Consider the following 25,984-nt stretch of genomic DNA (forward strand, 5'->3'; position numbering starts at 1 on the left):
AGGTTTCAGTGCTCCAAGCCCGCATTTACTATAGGTTATTTTGAGGCTGCGATGTAAAATGCTTGGTGATATGTGGCGGATTGAAAACAACTAAACCACCGGTGGTTTGGCCAAAACCACCATAATAAAGACAGGTTTTATTTATTTGTTTTTTTTAATACATTCTTCTGATTGGCTTGATAGTGCAAACAGCATGTTTGAGCTATCTTGCTGTTGAGAGCATAAAAGGTGACAATCGTTATTTATTGATTTAGGGGAAAAATTAATTTATCATTAACCTATGGGTTGAAATTTTATTTTTCATTATATTAAGGGGGCACTATGTAATAACACAGATGTGCATTATAAATAATTATATCCCTCATTGACAAACAAATAATATTGCAAAGTAATATAATTATATATTTATATTCCCCCCATAATATAATACAAGAATAGTGTCCCCTTAATATCATGAAAAATTAAATTTGACCATAAGTTGAGCAATCTCACCTTTCACAACCACCCCCCCTTTTTTTTTTTTTTTTTTTTACTTTCTGGAGGTTTGTCAAACAGCAGCTTAGTAAATCTGACTAGTTGGATTCTGATCATGTTAAAAATGGGGATGGCGGTTTGTAAAGTTGTGGTTTTTGGTTTTCAGCCTTTTAACTGACTGTCTTGCCTGGCCTTAAATTCGGCGATTTTAAAACTGCTTGGGAAAAATTGCCAAACACTGGCAGTTTTGTCAAACTGCTCTATAGTAAATCTAGCCCCTGAACTCCTGTCATCTGACTTCTCAAATGAGTGTTTGTGATATGCTATTCATCTACAGCTCTTCACTGCAGCCTTGTGAATACTCTACCATAATTTGAAGAGCTATGGATGGGTTTTCATACTATAATTTATCCCAGCATCTTTTCTGCAAGAAAAATGAATAGCTTGTGATCTGGTTTTAGACCACAGGATAACCAACACTAAGTTTTATTGAGTTGTATGCACACAAATATACTCGGCTAATAACTTCATGTGTTCATAAAAATGGACTCTATTCAGTCTTTTTTTTTCACTCAGAAGTATTTTACTATGCTAATATTTTACTGTCCTCCTTATATATTTTGCTAAATCGGGGCAAAGTTGCCTTTTACTCTTCTGTTCTGTTGCCGATGATTACATATTGCTCTGGTACAATTAATGCTGAAATTTAACAAACTGACATTTGACAATAAATTACCATTAAACTCTAGTGAACGCCATTGTGTATCCATTTATTTCTGTGTTATACTCTCTAAAGGAATGGTGAAGTCATAGTTTGGAACCACGAGAAAGTTGTAGAAGGTAAGTGCTGAAACACAGATTACTTTGGGTTGAAGATAGTACTTTGCTAGTAGTGGCCATTAAACATTGCTGGTTTCCATATCACAAGACTTATTATCCGTGGTGTTATTTACAAGTGGATTTGACGTTGCAGTTGTGGGATGTTATTTAGGCAATAATACAAGTATGACTTATTTTTAAGTCATACTTTTATATCATTCTCAAGTATATTTCCCATAATTAGTATCAAAGTATCTTCAATAAACCACAAATGTATAAAAATGCTTCTTTAGAGCAATTATTTAAAGGGACTGTAACCTCAATGTATTTGCCTAATTGTGCTCAGCAGAGGGGAATGTACGTGTTAAACCTAGGTATATGTTCTATATCAAGGGATTTTGTCTGCTTTCGGTCATATTTTCTGTTCTCTGACCTGTTCACAAGTATCCCTTACTACTCGTCCATGTCCTCAGTTTTAGTGTTGAGTAGATTATTACATCTCAAGGTTGACAAGAGACCTCTACAAGGAGAGGATTATGGGGAAGTGAAGAAAAGTAATGGCAACAATGTTGGATGATGATCTTTGCAAGCAGATTTACTAACATCATCATAGGTTTATTTATCCTGCGTACTTGTCAGGAACCCTTCCAACCAATACAACACCACCCGGAGTCTACTCTATAGTCAGGTGTTCACTGGAGCCCCTAGTGGTGGGGACAGACTTGGCTGCAGACTACAGAGGGTCGTGTGGTGTGTATCAGCTGTGGGGAACCCAGGGCAGAGGTAATGGCAGGCAACAGTTCCAAAGGTCAGGCCGAGGTCAGGGGTCACTTACTAGGAAGAATAGTCCAGAAGCACGCCAAGGGTCGAGGTCACGGGCAATACAGCAGAAACGGTGGTACAGGCCAGAAGGTCAAGGGCACAGGCAAATCCAGGAAACAGTCAGAGGTCATACACGGCAGAAATCAATCCAAAAGGTTATCACCAAAGGTACAGGAGAGCAACAGCAGGCAGCGACACAGGAACTGGAAGCTATAACCGGCAGGGAGGCTAAGCCCTCCCTGCCTTAAATACTGAAACAGACCAATGAGAGCCCAATACTCTAATTGCCCACAGGCTGTCCCTTGATAGAATTAATTAGCCCGCAGGCTTGCCCCGCTGTTGCGCACGCGCCCGGCTGCTCTGTAATGCCGGGACGCGGCGCTAGACAGAAGAGCGTCTGGCCGTTGCTATGGCAGCGGCCGGCGAGCACCCGGAAGTGACGTCCCGGTCGTCATAGCGACGGCCGGGACGGAGGTAGGAGAGTCGCGGCGGCTGGACATCGCCGCGGCTCGTAACAGTACCCCCCCTTGAGGAGGGGTCAAAGCACCCCGACATCCAGGTTTGCCAGGGAATTGTTTGAAGAAATCCTCAATGAGTTTGCACACATGTAGGCGTCTCCACGGAATCCAAGATCTTTCCTCCGGCCCACGATTTTTCCACTGGACTAAGAAATGGATTTGCCCCTGGACCTTTTTGGAGTCCAGAATCTTCTCCACCAAGAGTTCCCTGTGGCTCTCTGGGATGACAGACTGGGATCTGCGTAAGTAACGAAGCTTAGACTTACGTGCAGGAATAGCCGGCTTCAAGAGAGAACAGTGGAAGGTATTCGGTATATTAAGTGACTGCGGAAGCTTTAGCCTGAAGGCTACAGGATTGACTTGTTTGATGATCAGGAATGGCCCAATAAATCTAGGTCCTAGTTTTTTTACAAGGCTGTTTGAGCTTGATATTACGTGTGGACAACCAGACTTTTTGTCCCACCTTAAATGAACAGTCCTTCCGGTGACGGTCCGCAAATTTTTTAGACTGGAAAGAAGCCCGAGTTAATGCAGAATGCACCTTCTTCCAAACAGATTTAAGGTATGAAGCTGTGGAACGGATCTCTGGAAGACCAGAATAGTTGAGTGATGATAATGAATTGGACCTTGGATGGAAGCCAAAATTACAGAAAAATGGAGAGACTTGAGTAGAAGAGTGAGATGCATTATTGTACGCAAACTTAGCCCACGAAAGCAATGATGACCAATTGTCTTGAAATTCTGTGATGTAGAGACGTAAATATTGCTCCAAGGACTGGTTCACTCTCTCAGTCTGCCCATTAGATTGAGGATGATAGGCTGAAGAGAGACTTATGTTAATTCCCAGGAGACTGCAGAAAGACCTCCAGAATTGGGCGATAAATTGGGAACCCCGGTCGGAAACAATATTAATGGGTAAACCATGAAGACGGAAAACATGTTTCACGAACAGCACAGCCAGATCCTGAGCGCTGGGGAGTTTGGTTAATGGAACAAAATGGGACATTTTGCTAAAACGATCCACTATTACCCAAATTGTGTTGTTTCCTGAAGAACATGGCAGATCCACGATAAAATCCATGGACAGATGTGTCCAGGGTCTCATAGGCGGAGACAAGGGCATAAGTGGACCTGACGGAGAAGTTCTGGAAGTTTTGTTTTTTGCGCAGTCTTCACAAGTGCGAACAAAACTCTCCACATCCAAGGACAAGGAAGGCCACCATACGAACGTGCAAGTATTTCAAGGGTCCTGGAGATACCCGGATGCCCTGCTGATTTGTTCTCATGGGCCTCAGCGAGAACCGCTCTTCGAAGGTGCACTGGAACAAAAAGACGTCCTGGAGGTGTTTCGGAAGGGGCAATTTTCTGAAACTGACGTATGGTGTTTCCTAGATCCTGAGTCAACCCAGCGTGAATGATAGAAGCCGGAATGATAGATGATGGTTCACCAGTGGGTAATTGGTTAGGTAGAAAGCTCCTGGACAATGCATCCGCCTTGGTATTCTTAGAACCGGGTCTGTAGGTTAGAATAAAGTTGAAGCGGGTAAAGAATAAAGCCCACCGAGCTTGTCTAGAATTTAACCGTTTGGCGGATTCAATGTACAATAGGTTTTTGTGATCAGTAAGGACAGAAATAGTATGGACTGTACCCTCAAGCCAGTGACGCCACTCCTCGAACGCCCACTTGATTGCTAGAAGTTCCCGGTTAACCACATCATAGTTGATTTCGGCAGACGAAAACTTGCGTGAGAAGAAGGCACATGGATGCACCTTACAATCCCCGGGGTCCCTCTGGGATAGGAGGGCACCAGCGCCTATTTCCGAGGCATCAACTTCCAGAATAAATGGCAACTGTGGATTAGGGTGCTTGAGGACCGGAGCAGTAGTGAACGCTGTTTTAAGAGCTTCAAATGATGCAATGGCCGCTGGTGACCAATTACAAGGATCCGCCCCTTTGCGGGTAAGGGCAGTGATGGACGCCACGAGATCCGAGAAAGCCCGAATGAATCTCTGATAGTAGTTTGCAAAGCCCAGAAATCTTTGGATCGCTTTCAGATTCGTAGGACGTACCCAGTCCAGAATGGCTTGGACTTTACTAGGGTCCATAGAGAATCCATCAGGAGAACTTACATATCCAAGAAATGACACTTTTCCGACATCAAACTCACATTTTTCAAGCTTGGCGAAGAGATGATGTTTTCTGAGTTTAAGCAAAACCTGTTTGACATGATCTCGGTGTTGAGAAAGAGACTGAATAAATCAGGATGTCGTCCAGATACACCACTACAAACTGGCCCAGGAAGTCACGGAGTACTTCGTTAATAAGGTCCTGGAAAACGGCAGGCGCATTACACAGACCGAAGGGCATGACCAGATATTCATAATGGCCTGATTGAGTGTTGAAGGCCGTTTTCCACTCATCGCCCTCTCGGATGCGTATAAGATTATAGGCGCCACGTAGATCTATCTTGGTGTATATCGTAGCGTCTCTCAATTGATCAAACAGGACAGAGATCAACGGAAGCGGATAAGTATTTTTGATGGTGATCTTGTTCAGTCCACGATAATCAATGCACGGGCGTAGACTACCATCCTTCTTTTAAACGAAAAAACATCCCGCTCCTGCAGGAGACTTTGAAGGTCTGATGAACCCTCTTTGCAAGTTTTCCTCCACGTAATCTTGCATAGCCTTAGTCTCCGGGCCAGAAAGAGAGTACAACCTTCCCTTGGGCAACTTGGAACCTGGAAGCAGATCAATGGCACAATCGAAGTCTCTATGTGGAGGTAGCGAATCAGCTGCCTTTTTGGAAAATACATCCTGGAATTCGCTATACGCAGAGGGCAGTTGATCCGGGTGCGACTGCAGAAGCCGCAGAGACATGGTCAAACAACTTTGGGAACAGTGAGTACTCCAACGAGTAATTTCTCCCAGATTCCAGTCGATCACAGGATTATGAAGGCGGAGCCATGGGTGACCGAGAATTAGCGGAACAGACGGGCAATCAATGAGAAGAGATAAGGTTTCAGAGTGAAGAGACCCAACTGTAAGACGTAGGGGCGGAGTCGTGAAGGCTATCCTGCCACCCGGTAAAAGGCCCCCGTCCAGACCGCAGACAGTAATAGCGGAATCCATTTTGATGAATGGAATTCCAATGGCCTTGGCAAAACTTGTATCCAAAAAGTTGCCTGCGGCACCGCTATCAATAAAGGCTGAGGTATCAGAAGCGTGTGATCCATAGGAAAGATTAGCGGGAACTATTAATGCGTTTTTGGAAGAAATGAACTGCAGACCTAGATGAATCTCTTCCACCTTCTCTAGGCCTGATCTTTTCCCGACTTGTTGGGGCAAGAGCGCAGGAGATGATCTTTAGTACCACAATACAGGCAGAGACCTAAGGTGCGTCTCCTAGATCTCTCTTCCTGAGAGAGGCGATAGGCGCCTAACTGCATCGGTTCCGCAGCTTCCATGGTAGGAGGAGGCGCAGTAAGGAACGTACTGGGAATGGATGTTTCCCTCTCGGTTCTTCTTTCCTTGAGGCGTCTGTCAATTTTGATTGTAAGCTGCATGAGTCCCTCCAGGGAAGCAGGTGACAGATACTGTACCAGAGAATCCTTTATTTGTTCCGATAACCCGAAACGGAATTGGCTGCGTAAGGCTTGGTCATTCCACTCGCTAACAGTGGACCAGCGCCGGAATTCAGCAGCGTATTCCTCTGCAGAACGTCGGCCTTGTTTTAGGGATCTGAGGTGACCCTCAGCAGACGCTACCCGATCCGGGTCATCATACAGAAGTCCTAGAGCTTCAAAAAAGGATTCCACGGACCTCAGAGAAGGACTGTCAGAAGGCAAGCTGAAGGCCCAGGACTGTGGGTCCCCCTGAAGCAAGGAAATCATGATACCCACTCTTTGCTGTTCAGAGCCGGAGGAACGGGGTCGGAGACGGAAGAACAATTTACAGCTCTCCTTGAAGTTACGGAAGAGATTCCTGTTCCCAGAAAATCGATCCGGCAAATTCAGCTTGGGTTCCACAGCAGGAACTGATGGTTCTAGCCAGGCTTGAGCTTGAGCGGCTCTGGTGGCCTCTTCCTGAACAGACAGGCGTTGAACCAGGTTCTGGACCACTTGTGAGACGGACTGGATCTGACCTGCCAGAAATTGAGCTGGAGAAAGGTTTGCTCCGTTTTCTTCCATTGAAGCGAATTCTCCAAAGATTTTTTAGGCCGGTTATAATGTCAGGAACCCTTCCAACCAATACAACACCACCCGGAGTCTACTCTATAGTCGGGTGTTCACTGGAGCCCCTAGTGGTGGGGACAGACTTGGCTGCAGACTACAGAGGGTCGTGTGGTGTGTATCAGCTGTGGGGAACCCAGGGCAGAGGTAATGGCAGGCAACAGTTCCAAAGGTCAGGCCGAGGTCAGGGGTCACTTACTAGGAAGAATAGTCCAGAAGCACGCCAAGGGTCGAGGTCACGGGCAATACAGCAGAAACGGTGGTACAGGCCAGAAGGTCAAGGGCACAGGCAAATCCAGGAAACAGGCAGAGGTCATACACGGCAGAAATCAATCCAAAAGGTTATCACCAAAGGTACAGGAGAGCAACAGCAGGCAGCGTCACAGGAACTGGAAGCTATAACCGGCAGGGAGGCTAAGCCCTCCCTGCCTTAAATACTGAAACAGACCAATGAGAGCCCAATACTCTAATTGCCCACAGGCTGTCCCTTGATAGAATTAATTAGCCCGCAGGCTTGCCCCGCTGTTGCGCACGCGCCCGGCTGCCCTGTAATGCCGGGACGCGGCGCTGGACAGAAGAGCATCTGGCCGTTGCTATGGCAGCGGCCGGCGAGCCCCCGGAAGTGACGTCCCGGTCGTCATAGCGACGGCCGGGACGGAGGTAGGAGAGTCGCGGCGGCTGGACATCGCCGCGGCTCGTAACAGTACTAGAATATTACGGAAGGCACGCAAGACCTATTTTAAGTTTTTAAATAATGGCTAATGCATACATGTGTTACTTGGACAGTCACTGAGACCAAAAAAATCAATGTAGATTAAAAGGACAAAATGCACTTGTAAATTAATATTTCCATCTGTAGTATGTATTTTAATTTACCAATATGCTTATCTTAAGTGATACTTATCTCTAGGTTTATTTATATTCCATTTTTTCCTATACTTTTTGTGCTTTTCAAGGGTGGTCAGACACACCAACAGAAACCTCAGGCTACAAGAGACCAGGTTGCACTCTTACCATTTCTTGGTTATTAGAAAGGTATACTTACTAAATAAATAAGAGCATTATAGTTACCATTAATTAAAGTTCCTTGAATCACTACATGGTAGCCATTACAATGGGTTAATGCTTTAATTAGCTGATTAGAGGCAAGAAAAGAAACACCCCTAGAAGGTATATAATGTCAATCCTTCTGGTGTTTTTTGAGGAACTTCTCAAGCCATCCTTGAATATGCATATGCAGACAAGATAGAAATATGACAATTGATTAATAGGATTAGTCCTTAATATCACTAACTCCGTACAGATGTTCAGGTTCTTTACACCACAGGGCATATAATTCCCTAACTCTTCGTGCAGATACAATTTCTGCAAGAAATAAGTGTGAGCCACTTGAGGGAAACATCCTGTAAACTTTCAAAGGGGGTCAGTCATTAGGTTGCACAGGAATACATTGAGAGCCCAAGGTGCCAAAAAGGCGTGATACAAGGACAAATCCTTTCAGAAGCTAGTTGGTTGTCCAGAAGAACACTAAGTGCCGACACTTGAACCGAGCAAGTCCTTTGTCGAAACCATCCTCAAGAAAATCCAGAACCTCTGGGTTTGTAACAGAAGTGAGATCATCCCTTTTGGGTTTACACTACAATATAAATGTTCTCAAAGTTCTATAATAAATAAGAATTAATTGTTCTTATAAGAGATTCACTTGCTTCTCAGCAATGAATCTCTACTCCATCGAAGGGATGGTTTTTGGTTTCAGATGAAGGATGGGTACATAATGACCTGCATAGCAGACGCCAAACTGTTTTAGAAGACTTTACACTGGTTTTTTTTCCCCCCAGAACTTTTGTAAAATAATGTCTCATTTGGGAACTAACAAATAAGACACTTCTTTGTATCATGTTCATTCTACTGGATTAACTTGGGGCCTGCTGAGGTAATCAACTATGGTATTGTCCTGTAGTTCTTATCAGAGAAACCATGAGAAATTCCTGATCTTTTACTGAATTAGGACTATGGAAATAAACATCCTGTAAATCCCCTGGAGTAAGGTTTTGAGTGCTAAAAATCATCACCTCTATGAATTTAAATGCTGCACCACACATAACACAGCTTGAACCAGAAAAGAATCACTGGGATGTCTTCTGTTCTGGGGGTAAATGTATTATGTATAATTTAAAGCAGCGCTGGCTTGTAAAGGCTAACTTGAGGTGGGTTTTCAGAGAACGCTTGAAGGTTTGAAGACTAGAGGAAAGTCTTTGTGTTCTTTCTGCCAAACTGTATGTTTGGCAGGAATAACACACTGGGTGTGACAAAGTTTCTCAAAGGCTGCCACATTCCTTCTTTCTGTCTTGAGTGGGAAGGACTTGTGCAAAAAGACTATAATATATAGTTTATTTTCCAAATACTGGATGAAGTCTCACTTTACCTAGCCTTGTCTCACACTTGAAATGCATTTGATAAGCAGTTGTTGTGTTTCAAATATATTTATAGAAACATTCATATTCTGAAACCCAATCTCTTCATAAGGTTTGAGTCTCCTTACTCTAGAAATCAAGCTGTGTAGACAGAGTGACACAACAGATTGTTAAAGGAACCAATTATTTACGAGTGAGGTGAATTGTTGGAAGACTGGTATATCTGACTGACAAATTTAACAAAATAAAAATTGTATAGCCCTATCTATGAAATAGATAGGTCTTCCATCAGTTTGGTTTAACAAATAGCTGTAAAATACATTGTTTAGGATTGTTGCTTGAAAGAACTTGTGCCTTGGGTTCAGGGCCGGATTAACCATAGGGCTAACTGGGCTACAGCCCAGGGGCCTATGGCATCCAGGGGGGCCTTGAAAGTGCTCTGCAGCAGTATTGAACGGGCGGGGGCGCCCCCGGCGCGATCAGTGCTGCTGACTAATTTCACTGCAGTCCTTCTCCGGTGCGCTGTAGTCTCCTTACTGAGGAGATCTCGTGAGTCTCACTCTCACGAGATCTCCTCAGTAAAGAGAGTACAGTGCGCCGGAGAAGGAGGTAAGTGCCGGGGGGGGGGGGGGCGCGGGCAGCTCGGGCAACTCCGATCACGAAGGGGAGGGGGGGGGGGCGCGGACAGCTCCAATCACAGGGGAAGGGGGGGGGCCCTCACGGGGGAATAGAGGCCCCCTTAGCCCAGGGGCCTCCATTCCCTTAATCCGGCCCTGCTTGGGTTTGAATCCACTCACAGTAGAATCTGGCATGGTGTTTGTTTATTCTACCTGTGTCCATGTGGGTTTCCTCCCACAGCACAAAAACAAGTTAATTTACTTCAAACTAAAGTGGTACCAGTTTATGGGCTTGTGGTAGGGAAATGTTATTACACTGTGGACAAGCGATGAAAGTGAATGAATAAACATTTGTTTTGATATGTTGGTGCTATAAATATTAAATATAAATTTCTAAAGAGTAAAAATAAAACCAATCTTTTCTTCGACAACATCAGCAAATAATAAATAGTGCAGAGGAAATTGCATCCCCAAAGAGCAAACTGAATTTAAAATCATTTTAGCTTGTTTAATCTGAATGTACAAACTTGATGTTATTGTGGTATTTATTTTATATTTCCAGGACATAAGTGAAATCCAGATTCCAATCAGCACAAAGTGTTCTTAGCAAGGTCATCTTATTCATGTGAAGTAGCTTGGGGCCATCGTGCGGAGAGGACCCACCTTCCAGTGGAGCCAGAATGGTTCCCTTTAAAAAATAAATAAGTACCTTACACCAGCACACAACTGCACATTAAACATAGCAAAATAAAAAAACACAACTAAACCTGTACATTTACAGTTTGTTAACAGTGTATATTTCATTCTAAATTCACCTTTTTTACATGTCTGAATCATCGTTTATTTGTAGGGAACCAAAAAAACTGCAGCATTTAACAGTCGGTCTAACAAATCATACATAAAAACAAAACAAGTACATATGAAGCAGTTGAAAGAGAGGCAGATGTGAGACAGTGCCAACATTTATCTCCAATCTTTCAAAAGAGTTGGGGGCTCACTGGGATCTTTGTTCAGGGACCACTAAACGGCTATTCATCATCATCATCATCATTTATTTATATAGCGCCAACATATTCCGTAGCGCTTTACAATTGGGGACAAACATAAATTCCAGAAAGTTCAAGAAAGTCCTGTTTTGCAACACGCTGTGTAGCCTCAGAATGGATATTTATATTAGCAAACAAAATATTTGAGCAGATAAACATTACCAGGCTACAAACGGTGCTAAGTAAATACAAAAAAAACCCTAATAATAACATTATCCTATATGCTGATCATAGATTCCATTTAAATAGATTTGCAAATTAATTCCAAAATAAGCATTTTCATTCATATTTTACTGTAGCCTCCAGTACACAGTATATGTTACCACTATTACCGTCATTGTGTGGAGTATGCAGTCATCACTACTGAAAACGTCCGGATGATAAATAGAACAGTAATTATATAAACATACACATATGGAAACGTCAGCGGGACACATTCAGTATCCTGACTGCATGCGCTAACTAGCATGCGCTATCAGTTAGGTAATAAGCTAAATGTGTACACTATACAGTTGTATGGGGCACAAATCACACTCACACGGAGTAACTATATCCCCTCCTACTTCTGTCACCTTTCACCCTGTTTCTAATACCCTCTGTTCACCCTTCTCCCATCCCCCCATAATACCAGCCACATGGGATTTGTGGCCCCGCCCCTCTTTATTAATTGGCTAATATTCATGTATCTCACGCCGTGAAGTCCCGTCTTCTAGCTCCGCTACACACCTTCACGCCTCCTCGATCGTGATTGGTTCACGTCCCTGCCAATCTCATTTTGCAAGCCAATTCACTGAGTGTTGTCGCCAGGCAACACTAGGAAGGGCGTGCCCTGGGTGGCCACTGAGTTAGTGGTACGGTGGCCTGGAGTGAGTGAACGGGTGTTGTTGGAGCGGGTAACTGGGCACCAGCAAACAGAGGTGAGTATGTCACCTGCTGTCACTTACATCTGCCCACTGAGCGCTTGTCCCCTGCCTAGCATTATGCCCCCACAGGTATACCAGTGCACTGGTGGCATCTGCTCCATATACCTATGTTATGGCACTGCTGGCAGATCCACTGACATTTGTTTCATCTGCAGTATCCAGCTCCATGAGTTACACTCCAGGTACAGGAATGTGGCACCAACATCAGCCGTGTTGTAAAATATGACACATACACGGCTCCCCAATTCTTATCGTCTATAAAGTACAGTAATCTGGCACTGCCATGGGGGCATAGGAGTCACTCTACTGTATATGTTTTGATGTCTGACGTGCTACTGCCTAGCTGTAGCTGGGTGGGACTGGCAGATAGATTATATGTTGTCTGTTCTCAAATGAACATTTGCAATCACAAAATTATAGGACAGACGCCGTATTAAAAATGCAAGTGGCATATCAACCCCACACACGGTCTTAAATGCCATCCCATCAGCAACAGAGTTGATGAGTGGCCCCTTTAGGGACCTGCCTCATACAGAAGCAGATTGTTCTAATGAGAATTAGAACGTTACTGGAATAAAGCATACCAATGTGTATAGCATTTGTCACGCTTCATCCAGTCTTATGTCTAGTAAGACCAGATCATAAAATCATGTCTGTGATCTGATTGTTGTTAATTATTGGGTAATTCCTTAGTGGGATTATTTGCTGCTACCCACAATGATTTCTACAACCATCTAATTTCATTCTTTATTTTCTAATCAGAAGAGGGCAGAGCAAAATATCTACTTCCTAACATTATGAAGTCTTATCTGCACAGTGACTTGTACATTTCACAATGTATAAAATAGGAGGTGTTGTTTTGGCATTAGCCATCCATCTCCTTATTTGTTTCCCATAATTGATGCACCTTTTTTTAACAGTTGTTGTGTGACCAGTGTTGATTTTTTTTTAGCAGTCACTGTCTGCTTCGTTATTAGCCTGCAGTTGAAGCATCAGTTGTGAACCTATATGTCACACATATTAATATAAAGTAGTTTGTTACACATTGTATCATTGCTTTTATCTCACCATAAAAATAATAATAGACATGATGGAAGTATGTGACATGGTTTGTTTTTATTCTCTTATAATTTGCCTCATAGGCATTCCCATTTCTACCAACTGACCTGCGTAAACCATCTTCTTTTATTTCTGAAAATTCCACCAGTTGCATTCAGTTGTATGATAGGAACCTGCACATTTGCAAATGGGTGTGCATGGTACAGTATAGACCAGTAATGGGTAACAAGTGCTCTAGTACCACATGTGGCCCTCTGAACCCTCCCTCCCCTGTGGCCCACATGTCTTTCCTGCAATGACAGAGTTTATACCTTGTAATACTTCTTTAAAATGCCTGCTGATATGTTATTACAGATAGGTGTCTTGTTGTTTGATTAAATGTATTGTTTTCATTTATTACATACTTACCAACTCCCAAGTTTCCGGGAGAGGGGGCGTGACTGGAGGGCAGGAGGGGGCGGGACGAGGCCAATCGCGTAATTTTGGCCCTGCCCCCCGCGAAAACGTAATTTGTGTCGCGGGGGGTGGGGCCAAAATGACGCGATTGGCCTCGTCCCGCCCCCTCCCGCCCTCCAAAATGGCGTGATTCACGAGAATCGCGTCAAATGACGCGATTCTCGGTGTGAGATTGGGATGCGGGAGAAATGCCAGCTTGCCCGGGAATTTGACCCGAATTTCGGGAGTCTCCCGGACTTTCCGGGAGAGTTGGCATGTATGATTTATTACTGAGATTAAGGGTAATGTGCGGCCCTTTTGAAGGTTAGAGGACCGCCCATGTTGGCCCTGCAGTGCGTCAGGTTGACCATTATTGTTGTAGACAGTACAGACCATGAGGGACTAATGCAGTCCAGAGTTTGTGGATATCCATGATTTCTAGATACCATTATGTATCAGATACAAGCTCATTACTCATTTATTTTCCCTACTTATGAATATATATATATATATATATATATATATATATATATGAGAGAGAGAAAGTTATTTATATTTACAGTGTGTATATACATATAAAATGTGTTACAACCATGACAGCCTAAATTATGTATTACTGTGATATAAATATATTGCTTTACCTTTCTAATTTCCCGTAGTGTTGTTTTATTTAATATTTATTTAATATATAATGTAATTTTTTTTTTTTTTTACCCGAACCGAATTGCTCCTGGTTATGTCACAGCAGGAGCGCCGGGAGGGGGGAGTAACGGGTACAAATAGTTTTGTCCAGCAGGTGGCATTGTGAAAGCTGCAATAAGGGGTAGGTGAGAATAACACCATTTTAAAAAATGAGCAGAGATTTCTGTCAAGATCTCCACCACAAAGTGTCTCACTGACGTTCCGGAGACACTTTGCAGCTAACTGAATTCCCCCCATAATGTCGTGTAAAGAGGCGCACCCACAGCCCATGCTGGCCACGCCCTCTTCAACGCCACTGCTACACAGTGGCGCACATCTTTTCTCTTCCTGTGTGTGTGTGTGTGTGGGGGGGGGGACGGGGACAGAAAGTTTCTGCACTGGGGCCCCAAATTCCTCTTGGCGGCCCTGTGTCATAGGTCTGTTATGTTGACACAAAGATATCCATGGCATAGCTGATCTGTGTCATAGCCAAGGAAACAAAATAAAAAACTCATCATGTTAAACATTGGTGGAAAAGGAAGGAAGCTGGCAAGATACATGAACTGGGGGATGTTTATGGAAGCAAGCACAGACAAGTGGAAACAATGTTCTATAACATATTTCTAAAGATTATTATAGTTTTTATAAATAGCCCCTTGATTATTTCCAAGGCAGACTTAAACTTATATTGAAAAGACATGTAGATTGCTGATTATTATTTTTTAATTTTCTCTTTTGAGGTGCGCAGTGTTAACACTCATCCCGAAAGACAGCAGTTACACTTTTGCTTTTAGGGGTGAAAGGCACATGAAGTGAAAATTACCTACACAGCCATGTTTGAGAGATGTCCAACATATGCAGGAGTATCTGTCTGAAAATGAATTAATTTCATACATGCCAACTCTCCCGGAAAGTTCGGGAGACTCCCGAAATTCGGGTCAGTCTCCCGGGCAAGCTGGCATTTCTCCCGCATCCCAATCTCACCGAGAATCGCGTCATTTGACGCGATTCTCTGTGAATCACGCCATTTTGGAGGGCGGGACGAGGCCAATCGCGTCATTTTGGCCCCGCCCCCCGCAACGTGAATTACGTTTTCACGGGGGGTGGGGCCAAAATGACGCAATTGACCTTGTCCCGCCCCCTCCCGCCCTCCAGTCACACCCCCTCTTGGTAATTATGATTAATTTGCAACATAGATGTTGCTCTACATATTCATTAGATTTCTCCAATGTTGCTACCCACATATTGAATTCCCTACCTTGGCCAAATGACTTTCCCACAATCTTCAAACATTTAGACGCTCTCTGAAAACCCGTCTCTTTATTAGAGCTTACCCTACTCTCACTGATACTACCCACACAAACAACTCTCCCAATCTCCACTCTGAGCCACACTCATTCCTCTTGTTTCAGCTGTGTCCTCTTCCAATTAGAATGTAAGCTCTCTACATGTCTGCATTTATTTTACCTACCTTGTATGTGTCTGTTTAATATATGTCCTGTTTTCCCTTCTGTACGGCGCTGCGGAACCCTGCGGCACCTTACAAATCTGTGATAATAATAATAATAATAATTCTGTGAAAATTGCATGGGGCATTCACAAATCAACACATTTATATTGTCTGAAGGTGAAGAATCACTTTAATTTTTAAATGTGTTGCGTGTGAAAACACATTACTTGATACGTTTGTTCTCATGATTTGGTTTGAAGAACATTGTAAAATGTCACCATGAAAATCTCCAATGAATGCAATGCCACCTGCACAGAGAATGAGATCTTTTATTGCCTATTCATTCCTTCCCGTATGTGCTTGTTCAGTGGGGAACAGAAGTCTACTCTCGTTTCCCCAACTTGTTTTCAATTGTAATAACCGTTGAGTTAAAAAAGAGAAAAATAAAATACCTTTAACATCAACAATTAAAACAACAAGTTTGACTATTGTAATGTGCAGGAGAACCTGGAGAACTGGATGTACTAACAGCGAGGACACCATGATAATCTCCAGCCAAGTTTGGGTTTTTTAGCATGTCAAGCTCCACCCTCTCCCCTCCTTGTCCGCAGGTAGGAGCAAAGCAGAGTTCCTATGCTAGGACCACACCAGTTCCTTCCGCGACTCCTGTCTCTACCATAACTAATGAACATTTTGCTAAATGCAAATATGCCAATAAAAGTGATTGCGTTGTGGGACAACCGTAACAAAAATGTGATAGGGGTCATTGTAACCTGGTCAGCTTCTAACAGTGGTTGTTTTCATTACTTCCATCAGTCACATAAAATGTTGGTAATATTAAACCACTAGGAACACGATGTTACTGATGGAATTAATAAGGTATAGTAAGTTGTGTGCAATGACCTTGTTTACACTGTGCTTAATTAAGAATGGCCTTCCCAGTGTTGCTGTACCAAGGACTATTTAACTTGCTAGGAGAGCAGGTGACCCTGCACTTTACAATAGTCACAATTATTTTTAGTTGCACTAACTTCATTGGGAATATAAATGGGATCAGACATTTGTTTCCCTGTGGAAAGGATTGCAGGGACATTTCTGCAAATCATGCTTTCTCTTCTTAGGATAATGCTAGGCATGCACCCACTTTTCTGTCAGCTGAGTAAATGAAGAGGGCGGTCTGCCAACAAGTTGTCTGTGCATAAGTAAATAAAGCAAAGCATATTATAGATACTATTTTTTTTATATAATCTTATAAGCAGTTTTGATTCTTTTAAAACCGTTTATATAAATATCACAGAGTTGTGTTAGGGAAGTTTTATAACTGTGGATTTTATGCTCTCAATTTAATCTAAACCCGCTGCTTGTGTAGATTTTGTAATTGCAGGCAGTTCTATATGAAACAGTGGTAGGTCTTGAACTTCAGGCTTTCTGTAATTGCAATTTTTTCTCTATTGCAAAATGGGTGAAATATCTGTATATTTTTCTAGTTGGCGTTAAGCTTGTAATCCTGAGATGTCCTAAATATATACTAGCAGTAGTTGCACTAGAATTATCTGCAGACACTATAGAGATCATTTACAATGTGGGAAACAGGCAAGGCACAAAATCCTATTTGGTGGCTTTGTGCTTCTCTGTCTGCTAAGGAGTGCGAAGCACAAGGGTTTTCAGTGTTTGTGGAGAAGAAGTTTACACCAGCCGATGGGAGGAGTTGGGTGGAGTAAAACTAAGGCATATTACAGTGCATCAAGTGCACTGCATAAATGAGGTCATATGCTTCAGAATATACTGATTTGGGGATTTGGTTAGGTACTGAGCGTAAGGATAGACTTCTAGTGTAATCGCCTGCTGTCTATATATTGTGCAACGATTGAACTTACCATTCACTCCAAATAGAGACTTATACTTCCAAATAGCGCTTTTGAAGAGGTTTAATCGTTTATATACGTAACTGTGTTTTTACCTGATATAGGTGCTCTCCATAAAATAATTTAACTTGTTTATTCTTTAGTCTTGGTAACCTGGATACATTAAGGTAAGTGTATAATTTATATCGTGAGCCCAGTACTTGACAGTACATGGTGAATATTTTATTTGTTTATTTTATTATTTTCATTTATAACATCATATATAGTTGTTGTTTTTGTGTTCTGAATAAATGTGTATTTTGTAAGCTTACGAATTGCGCTATATTTGTGCTAATTATTTTAAATGTAACATATTGTTTTCCCCTAGAGCACCTCTTACTGTGTTTTCATGTTTACCTCCAGAATATGAACCAGCTTTGTGGGTGCTTGAACACCCCCAGTATTTGTGCTGCCACTAACTGTTAATGTATGACATTTTACAGTCCTAATGGGGGGAGGGGTGTAGGGGTAGATTGGTAGGTATGATAGCTCTTCTATGGATCAGGATTAACGTTTAGTATAGGCAGTTTGGTTTGGACTAATTGTAGGTTGAAGTTAAATCTTACATAGCATAAAAGTGGACCTGTCACATAAACACAGAGGAAGCAACCACTTTGCAGCATTCTGTTGATTTGCTAGGAACCACTGACATCACGGAAGTTCAGCCTGAGTAGTGTTTATGAGATATATTCACAAGCAGGGGCAAACGCAGGATTTGTAGAGAGGGGTTTCCACCCCACCCCGCCAGTGGGCGTGGCTAGCATGCATGGGGGCGTGACCAAAATTTTAGACATGGCTTGGCTGCTCTCCCAACTCTTCCTATCCCCATCATATACACGAGCAATGCTGCGTGCATTACTGTTAGGTGCACACAGCCCTCTCTTTTCGGGCAGAGCCGTGTCCCATAGCCCCACTATTAAATTAAATATCCCCAACCTTCACCCCACCAATAAATTAAAAGCTCCCACTCTTAACCTACTATGAAATTAATATTTCACACCCCATCCACATCATATAAAATACCCCCCCCCCCCCTACACTTACATTAAAATCCCTGTTTCCCCTCCACCACAAGTATATTAAAAGCCCCTCCAAGCCTATGTTTACAAAGGAACTATTGTATTTAGACATTAAATCCCCCCACTTACATTAAAAGTAAATGAGAACCACACACACACACACTCGCACTCATATTCACACACTTACCCTCTTCTCTATTGCTGTGTCTTGTTTCCTTCTGCTGCACACATGGAGAAACGGGAGAGAAAGAGGCGGGGACACACAGCAGGGGAGCGAGAGATAGCTGTGAACAGTGCAGACAGAAATGGTCTGCACATAAGCTGTCCCGGGGGCAGGGTCAGCCACCTAGAGCATACAGTACCTCAGGCTGGGAGGAAGGGAGGTTTCCAGGTACTAGGAACCCCCCTGGGTTTGCATATGACGAGGTACCCGTTCCTTGTGGATTATTAGGATACTCTCATAAATATTAATCCATCTCGCAAATTGTCTACCTTTAATATATGTCTGTGACAGCGTTGCTTTAACATTTGATCTAGGGGTTAGAATAAAGGGCTTGGATTACATAACTTCTGACTGTTCCTCCTTCTGAAGATGTCCATTATTTGGACGTAAATTCACTACTTCATATTCTTTCCATATTTTCTGTAGTTTTGGACTGATGTGTAGATATTTAACAAATATCATAGGTACAGAGTATTTGGAAATAAAAATGTCACAATGTTTCACTATCAGAAGTGTGTTCCATTTTGGAACTTAAGGACTTTTGTCCCTTTGAATCTTGACCAACCATTCACCCCAGTAAATATTTCGGCTAGGGCAACACTAGCTATAGGAGTGATGGGCAACAGGCGTTCCAAGCGCAGCATGCGGCCCCGAGCCTTCACCTGTGGCCCCCAGCTGCTTCCTGCTTTATTTGATTTTTGTTATGGCTTGTAACACTGGTTTAAAATGGCTGCTGGTACGTTATTACAGGTAGGTGTCTCCTCCTTGTATTAAATGTATTATTTTAACTTATTACTGAGATTAAGGGTAATATGCGGCCCTTTTGAAGTTGGGAGGACCGACCATGCGGCCCCTAAAGTGTATCGGGTTGCCCATCACTGAGCTATAGGGGGGTATTCAGTTGTGCACGATGTGCCGCCGAGCCTCGCGGCTGTGCACATCTCCAGGTATTACGGCAAATCAATATCGTGGCGTTAGCCTCGCTCCTGTCTAGGGCCATTTCCGGAGGCACTCTGAAACGGCCCCAGGTTAATTAGATTTCCCTAGAGCAGTGTTGGTTAACCTGTGACACTCCAGGTGTTGTGAAACTACAAGTCCCAGCATGCTTTGCCAATATATAGCAGCTTATTGCTGGAACGGTATGCTGGGACTTGTAGTTTCACAACACTTGGAGTGTCACAGGTTAGCCAACACTGCCCTAGAGTGTCTAACAATAGAACATGCAGAACAGCACTTGGCAAAAGCTTCCTAGTATATGGTTTCTTAATGTGTGTCTTTCCAAGTAAGACATTTTATCTATACACATTCCCCTTATTTGTGTAAATGTTTGTTATTTAACCTCTATAAATGTGTATATGCATGTTGTATACTGATGTTCTATACCTTTAATTATATCTTAATGAAGTAAATTGGTATTTTGAGGTAAATTGAACAAGACTAAAGTACCCCTTGAATCTCTGTAATGTACCCTTCATGCATGACATGTTGAGAAATTGTTCACTAGGAGATACACTTTATATTCCTGTGGTAACTGTACTACTAGGACTTAGTAGATCTCAAAATTAATTGTTGACTACTGCCGCCAATATTACTGTCTTCATTTTGTCTTTCCTCCGCCCTTCTATGTTTCTCACCCAGTCATTAAGCTGGAAGGTGATCAAAATTTACATATGCCAGAAATAAAAATCATGTCTATTACAGCACTTTGGAAATATTTAGATTATTATTATTATTATGATTGTTTATTCAAAAGGTGCTACAAAATTCAGCAGTGGGGGGAATAGGCAGGGGCGGACTAAGACAACGAAGGCCCCTTGGCTAAGGGTACTGTGAGGCCCCTAGTAATTTGTAAAGGCCCCCGTCCCTCTGCAGCCAATTCACCCCACCCTTCCTCAGTCCCAATGTATCACCTCAGCTCCCCTTTCCCCCCGATATATATAAAAACAGAACTTCCTGGCTCTCTTCCTCTTTGCTGCAGGCTCCGGGAAGCACCTTTTCTTTCTTCTTGCCTTCCTGTCAGTGCGGGTGCGTTGGACAGCGCACTGCGCACCGCAACTGCGGTGACGACAGGACAGCTAACAGCACCAGATTTGCTGTTAGCTGCGCCTGCCTAACGAGAATGAATGGGAGGCAATGGCAGTAATAGTCGAGGGTAGAGCCACCCCCGACCCGATTGGGCATTATTAAGTAAAAATCTTTGTTCGGGTCCCCTAGTTGTTCGAGGCCCCTGGACTATAGCCCAGAAAGCCCATTACATTAATCGAGCTCTGGAAAATGGGCATACTACACAAGACAAAGGAGTTCAACAAGAAAAATACAAAACACGCAAAAGTATTGTGCAGAACTTTCCAGAAGCATTAATGCAATAAAAGCAAACAATTGCGCATAATATGTAAGATGTACTGCACAGAACGATCATAAAGCATAGTACAGAACATGCAATAGGCATAAACATGGAGATATAGGTGGGCAAGATGGAACCGGACAAGAAGACATGAGATATTGCTCTGCTCGTGAGAGCCTACAATGTATTGGGATGGGGTGAGTCTGAGACAAGAAGGGCGCATCCCTACGTGAGGTGATAAGGATAATGAAAAATGTTTCACAACCAACTTTCAAAAAAGGATTCTGTAACCCATAGCAGCCAATCAGACCCTTGCTTTCATTCCAGCTAGAAAAAGTGTAATCTGATTGGTTGTCATGAGAAACAACAACATTTCTGTACAATTACATGTGGAACACACTTGATGAATGTCCTCCTTTTGTGTCTCTGATGTTTGTTCTATTTTCTTTTATCGGTAGGAGTCAGAAAAAAAAGTTTTTCTTCATTTGGAGAAGAATCGTGGTATGGAGAATGGTATTAAGGAAAGCCAAGTGGGTCTGAAAAAGAATGGCACACATACTGTACTGCCCTCTGCTGTGGTGTCAGAGGTAAGGGACATGTGTGGCATAAGGAGAATGTGTAGGACATAAACTTACATGTGTGAGAATGTGCTCATGTAGTTTTAGCGTCCAACAATTAACACGTTGTTCGTATTTGTCAGAATTTAGACTTAGTAATAATGTGCTAAATGATATTCTGTGGCATGTAACCTGTATCAGGGCTTGTCAGTTCTAGATAGATGAGAGTTTCTCAGCAATTGTGCAGTGCAGCACACACTCTCTGGCACCTTGCACAAAGTATTCAGGAACAGCCGGTTCTTAAAACAAACTGCACGTGGACAGGGCCGGATTAACCATAGGGCTAACTGGGCTACAGCCCAGGGGCATATGGCATCCCGGGGGCCCTTGAAAGTGCTCAGCAGCAGTATTGATCGGTCGGGGGCACCCCCGGCGCGACCAGTACTGCTGAGCACTTTCACTGCAGTCCTTCCCCGGCGCGCTGTAGTCTCCTTACTGAGGAGATCTCGTGAGTCTCACTTTCACGAGATCTCAGTAAAGAGCGTACAGCGCACCGGAGAAGGAGGTAAGTGCCGGGGAGAGGGGGGGGGGGGGGGGGTGTCGGGCAGCTCGGATCACGGGGGAATGGAGGCCCCCTTAGCCCAGGGGCCTCCATTCCCTTAATCAGGCACTGCACATGGCACAAATACAAAACTTACCTTCTTACCCTCTTTTAGAGAGATTCTATTTTCTACCTTCAAATCCACCTGTACATTTAAATTTAGAGAAAAACAAGTAGATAGACCACCAAAATGTATCACTATATCAGAAGGGCACCATGCAGTACCATTTTGTGTGCTTAATTTACTGCATGTGTCTAATTTTTTCTGATGCTTTTTATAGGTCCTAATTAGTGCACCCTTCTGACTCACAGATACCTCCAAATTGCTCTTTATTTGTTTGTATCCCTGCATATCTGACTTCTAGTTTTACACCAGACTATTGAACAGGGAATAAAGTAAGAATATTTGTGCCACTTCTGCAGCTGCAGTTTCATCTATGAGCGCACATATCTCAGGCAGTCTTAATGAGGAAATAGAACACTTTTTAGGGCAAGGACGGGAAGAAATCTCTACATGAGATATGACTCTGCTACTATTGCTTCAACTTATGGAACAACCAGGGGGAAGGGATTTGAACATATGTGAGCATTGTTACAACTAATGTTTTAGCCTCAGGTTTGGAGCCCTTGATGTGAAATTATTTTCACTATGTGGAAAGTCAGGTTCTGTTGGAAAAAGCATGATCTCTCAGAGTTGTCATTCCTGCCATTCCAGTGCTCCTAGGCTGATTTGTGCAGCCATTCTGCTATCTACCAAATCTACTTATAACCTGCAGTGATAAAGAGTAGACATGAGTTCCTAATGTCTACCAGGCAGCAATGTGAACTCCACTTATATGCAAGAATCGTTGTTTGCTGTATTGATGCTCCAAATCTATAAACATTTAATAGCTAGCGTGTTTGTGTTAGCAAGGCAACTTAAAATTGTAAAACAAAACAACAATGTGTTTACATGTACAATGTCTTTTGTGGCTGATAAAGGGTTAACTATTAAATAAATGATGCTGGTAGATTAAAGCTACACTACTACCTAGTAAAATGCTCTACTAGCTGGAGCCCTGGGGATTGCTATCTACTCCTCCATTTATCTTACAGCCCTGGATGAAAACAGGGAAGTGGGAGGACCAATCACAAGCCACAATCTCTTGAATCAAAAGTTTGCTGCTTTTGATTGGTCCTCCTGCTCACACATCCCCTCAGCTGTCATTGAAAGTTTGGTTGTTTTCATTTTAATACAGGACTATCAGAGCCCCAGCAAAAACGACTGCATGTAGCAGCTCTTGGGGCTCCCGGTTAGGGGGAAAAGTATTAAAAATATTTTACCTAGGTGGTACTGCAGCTTAAATTAAAAGAGGAAAATAGAGGAAACAATGAAATAAATGGTAAGGACTTTGGAAGTGTTGTGGGTTAAATGGTGAGTAGTGTACATAAAATATGGGGTATGTTGATGAGTAGGATTAAATGCGGGGTTTCACAAGAGAAGCAGATTACTATTGTAACACACTGCATGCTTTTTCAGGGAAATAAAAATGACAAAGGAGTTCTCAACTCCTTGATGTCTGGAGCTCTGGCAGGAGCTGTGGCCAAGACCGCGGTTGCCCCACTGGATAGAACCAAAATCATATTCCAAGGTAATTTTCACCATGACCCTTGGCAAGCCCGATAATTCCATTTGTACAGAACTACCCAACCAAATGAAATGCTCCAATTTAAACAGAGATCTGTGTCTATAAAATGTATTTTCCATTGTTTTGGCTTAGAGAATTGACAGTACTGGTAATGAAAGTGTTAACAGATGGTCCTAGAAATTAACGTAAGTCAGGGAACATTTTGTTGTTTTAACACCATATTTTTAGAAATATCTGTTGTTCATTCTACCTAAAAAAATGAAGTAAAGCAACTAACTTGTAACATAGCACAAATGTGTCCACTGCTGGTTGAACACACAACATATCATTACCCCCTGCATAAAATAGGTATTTTGAGATGCAGCATATTTCCCCGATACACATTACACAATCTTGTAGATTTGAAATACCCTAAAGACTAGTTAAACTTAACTTAATAAAAACCCATAACATTACTTCAATAGAATATGGATGATCTTGACAGCCATTTGTATTCAGTACACAAGATGTCTTTATATATACACAGATAGGAGGGAAGGTATATGTTGGTACATGCTTTTCCTTTAATTAAGTCAGAGGTCATGCAGAATTGGCCAGATGAAGATTCATCACATTACTCTGGTGGAACGTACATCTACTCTGCTTTGAGGTACTTCATCATCACCATCACCATTTATTTATATAGCGCCACTAATTCCGCAGCGCTGTACAGAGAACTCATTCACATCAGTCCCTGCCCCATTGGGGCTTACAGTCTAAATTCCCTAACATACACAGACAGAGAGAGAGACTAGGGTCAATTTTGAAAGCAGCCAATTAACCTACAGTATGTTTTTGGAATGTGGGAGGAAATCGGAGCACCCGGAGGAAACCCACGCAAACACGGGGAGAACATACAAACTCCACACATGGTCGGGAATTGAACTCATGACCCCAGCGCTGTGAGGCAGAAGTGCTAACCACTAGGCCACCGTGCTGCCCATACTTGCATCATTTATAATTGCTGAAAATATTGTTTAAGATAGACTAATTATACATTTTACATTTCAATATATGGAATCCCAAATCGATAAAATTAAAATAAATTCACGAACTGCAGAATTTATTTATTAACAGTTATTTATATAAAGCCTATATTTACCCATTCACATCAGCCTCTACCCAAGGGGAACTTACAATCTGTATTCCCTACCACACAGACACACATACTAGGGTTAATTTTGTCAGAAGGCAATTAAGCTACCAGTATGTCTTTGGAATGTGTGAGAAAACCCACAAACAGTGGAGAACATACAAGCTCTATACAATTAGGGCCTGGACAGATAGCTGAACTCATGACCCCAGGGCTGTGAGACAGCAATGCTAAGAAATACCTCCGTGCACAGTGGCTAGCATGTTCTATTGTAAATGTTTAAACTAAACTGCCAAATGACTGAGGGTGAAAATAGGGGCATAAAAACTATACCTGTTATATATACGCCATACCCAAAGTTTACATATCTGGGTTCTGCAGAGCCCAGTGATCTCTGCTCAGTGGCGGATCCAGGGGGGGGCGATCGGGGTGATCGCCCCCCCTAGCAGGGGCTTGCTGCCGGCGGCTGCACACTGTGCAGGTCCGTTTGGCAGTGATAATGTGCTGCCCGGCTGCTCTGATTGTGTTTTAAACACAACACGCGGGACAGCACATTATCACTGCCGAACGGACCAGCACATACTGTGCAGCCGCCGGCAGCAGCCTTAAAAGTTAGACAGGGGGCGTGGCTTAAATCCCCCCCCCCCCCCCCCCCCCCCCCCCCTACATCGCCCGGGGTAGAAAAAAAATCTAGATCCGCCCCTGTCTCTGCTGCACCCTCCTTGCTCCTGCTGACAGGCAATATGTTGGGCATTGACAACATGTTCTGCAGGAGAGGCATACTGGGCGTGTGCAAAACACCACGGACTCACTGGTAACTTTGCAGATAGGGTATAACTTGTGATCCTGCACCCAAAGAGGAATTTATTAGTTTTGGGTGGATTTATCCTGTAATTTCTAGATTGGAAGCTCTTGCAAGTCAGATCCATGCAAAGAACACAGAAAAAATGTGTCCTATCAACAAAAATAAACAGCTTTGTCTGATGATATTCAGACAGGGCTAAAATACATATAAAGAAGTTAAAAAGTGAAAATAGTAGTGGGAACCTCTTCTAGCCATCATGTTCATAAGTCTGTAGAACAAG

At 42.9% G+C, this 25,984-nt stretch overlaps 1 protein-coding gene and 1 long non-coding RNA gene across 2 annotated transcripts in view; one reads left to right on the forward strand and one right to left on the reverse strand.

Annotated features, from left to right (window-relative positions):
- Nucleotides 1-10,384: 10,384 nt before the first annotated feature.
- On the reverse strand, nt 10,385-11,564 carry LOC142151669 (uncharacterized). The gene is made up of 2 exons (XR_012691226.1): nt 11,482-11,564; nt 10,385-10,585 (listed from the first exon to the last, which is right to left on the reverse strand). It is a non-coding gene; the product is annotated as an uncharacterized LOC142151669 (long non-coding RNA).
- A 193-nt stretch (nt 11,565-11,757) lies between these two features.
- Nucleotides 11,758-25,984, forward strand: part of SLC25A42 (solute carrier family 25 member 42) — a 42,407-nt gene continuing 28,180 nt past the window's right edge. The window contains exons 1-3 of the mRNA XM_075207541.1: nt 11,758-11,860; nt 21,440-21,568; nt 23,659-23,770. Coding sequence (XP_075063642.1) covers nt 21,485-21,568; nt 23,659-23,770 — 196 coding nt within the window. The 5' untranslated portion in view covers nt 11,758-11,860; nt 21,440-21,484. The remainder of the gene's footprint in view (nt 11,861-21,439; nt 21,569-23,658; nt 23,771-25,984) is intronic.

Source organism: Mixophyes fleayi, chromosome 1, assembly GCF_038048845.1.
Source record: "Mixophyes fleayi isolate aMixFle1 chromosome 1, aMixFle1.hap1, whole genome shotgun sequence".
NCBI lineage: Eukaryota > Metazoa > Chordata > Amphibia > Anura > Limnodynastidae > Mixophyes > Mixophyes fleayi.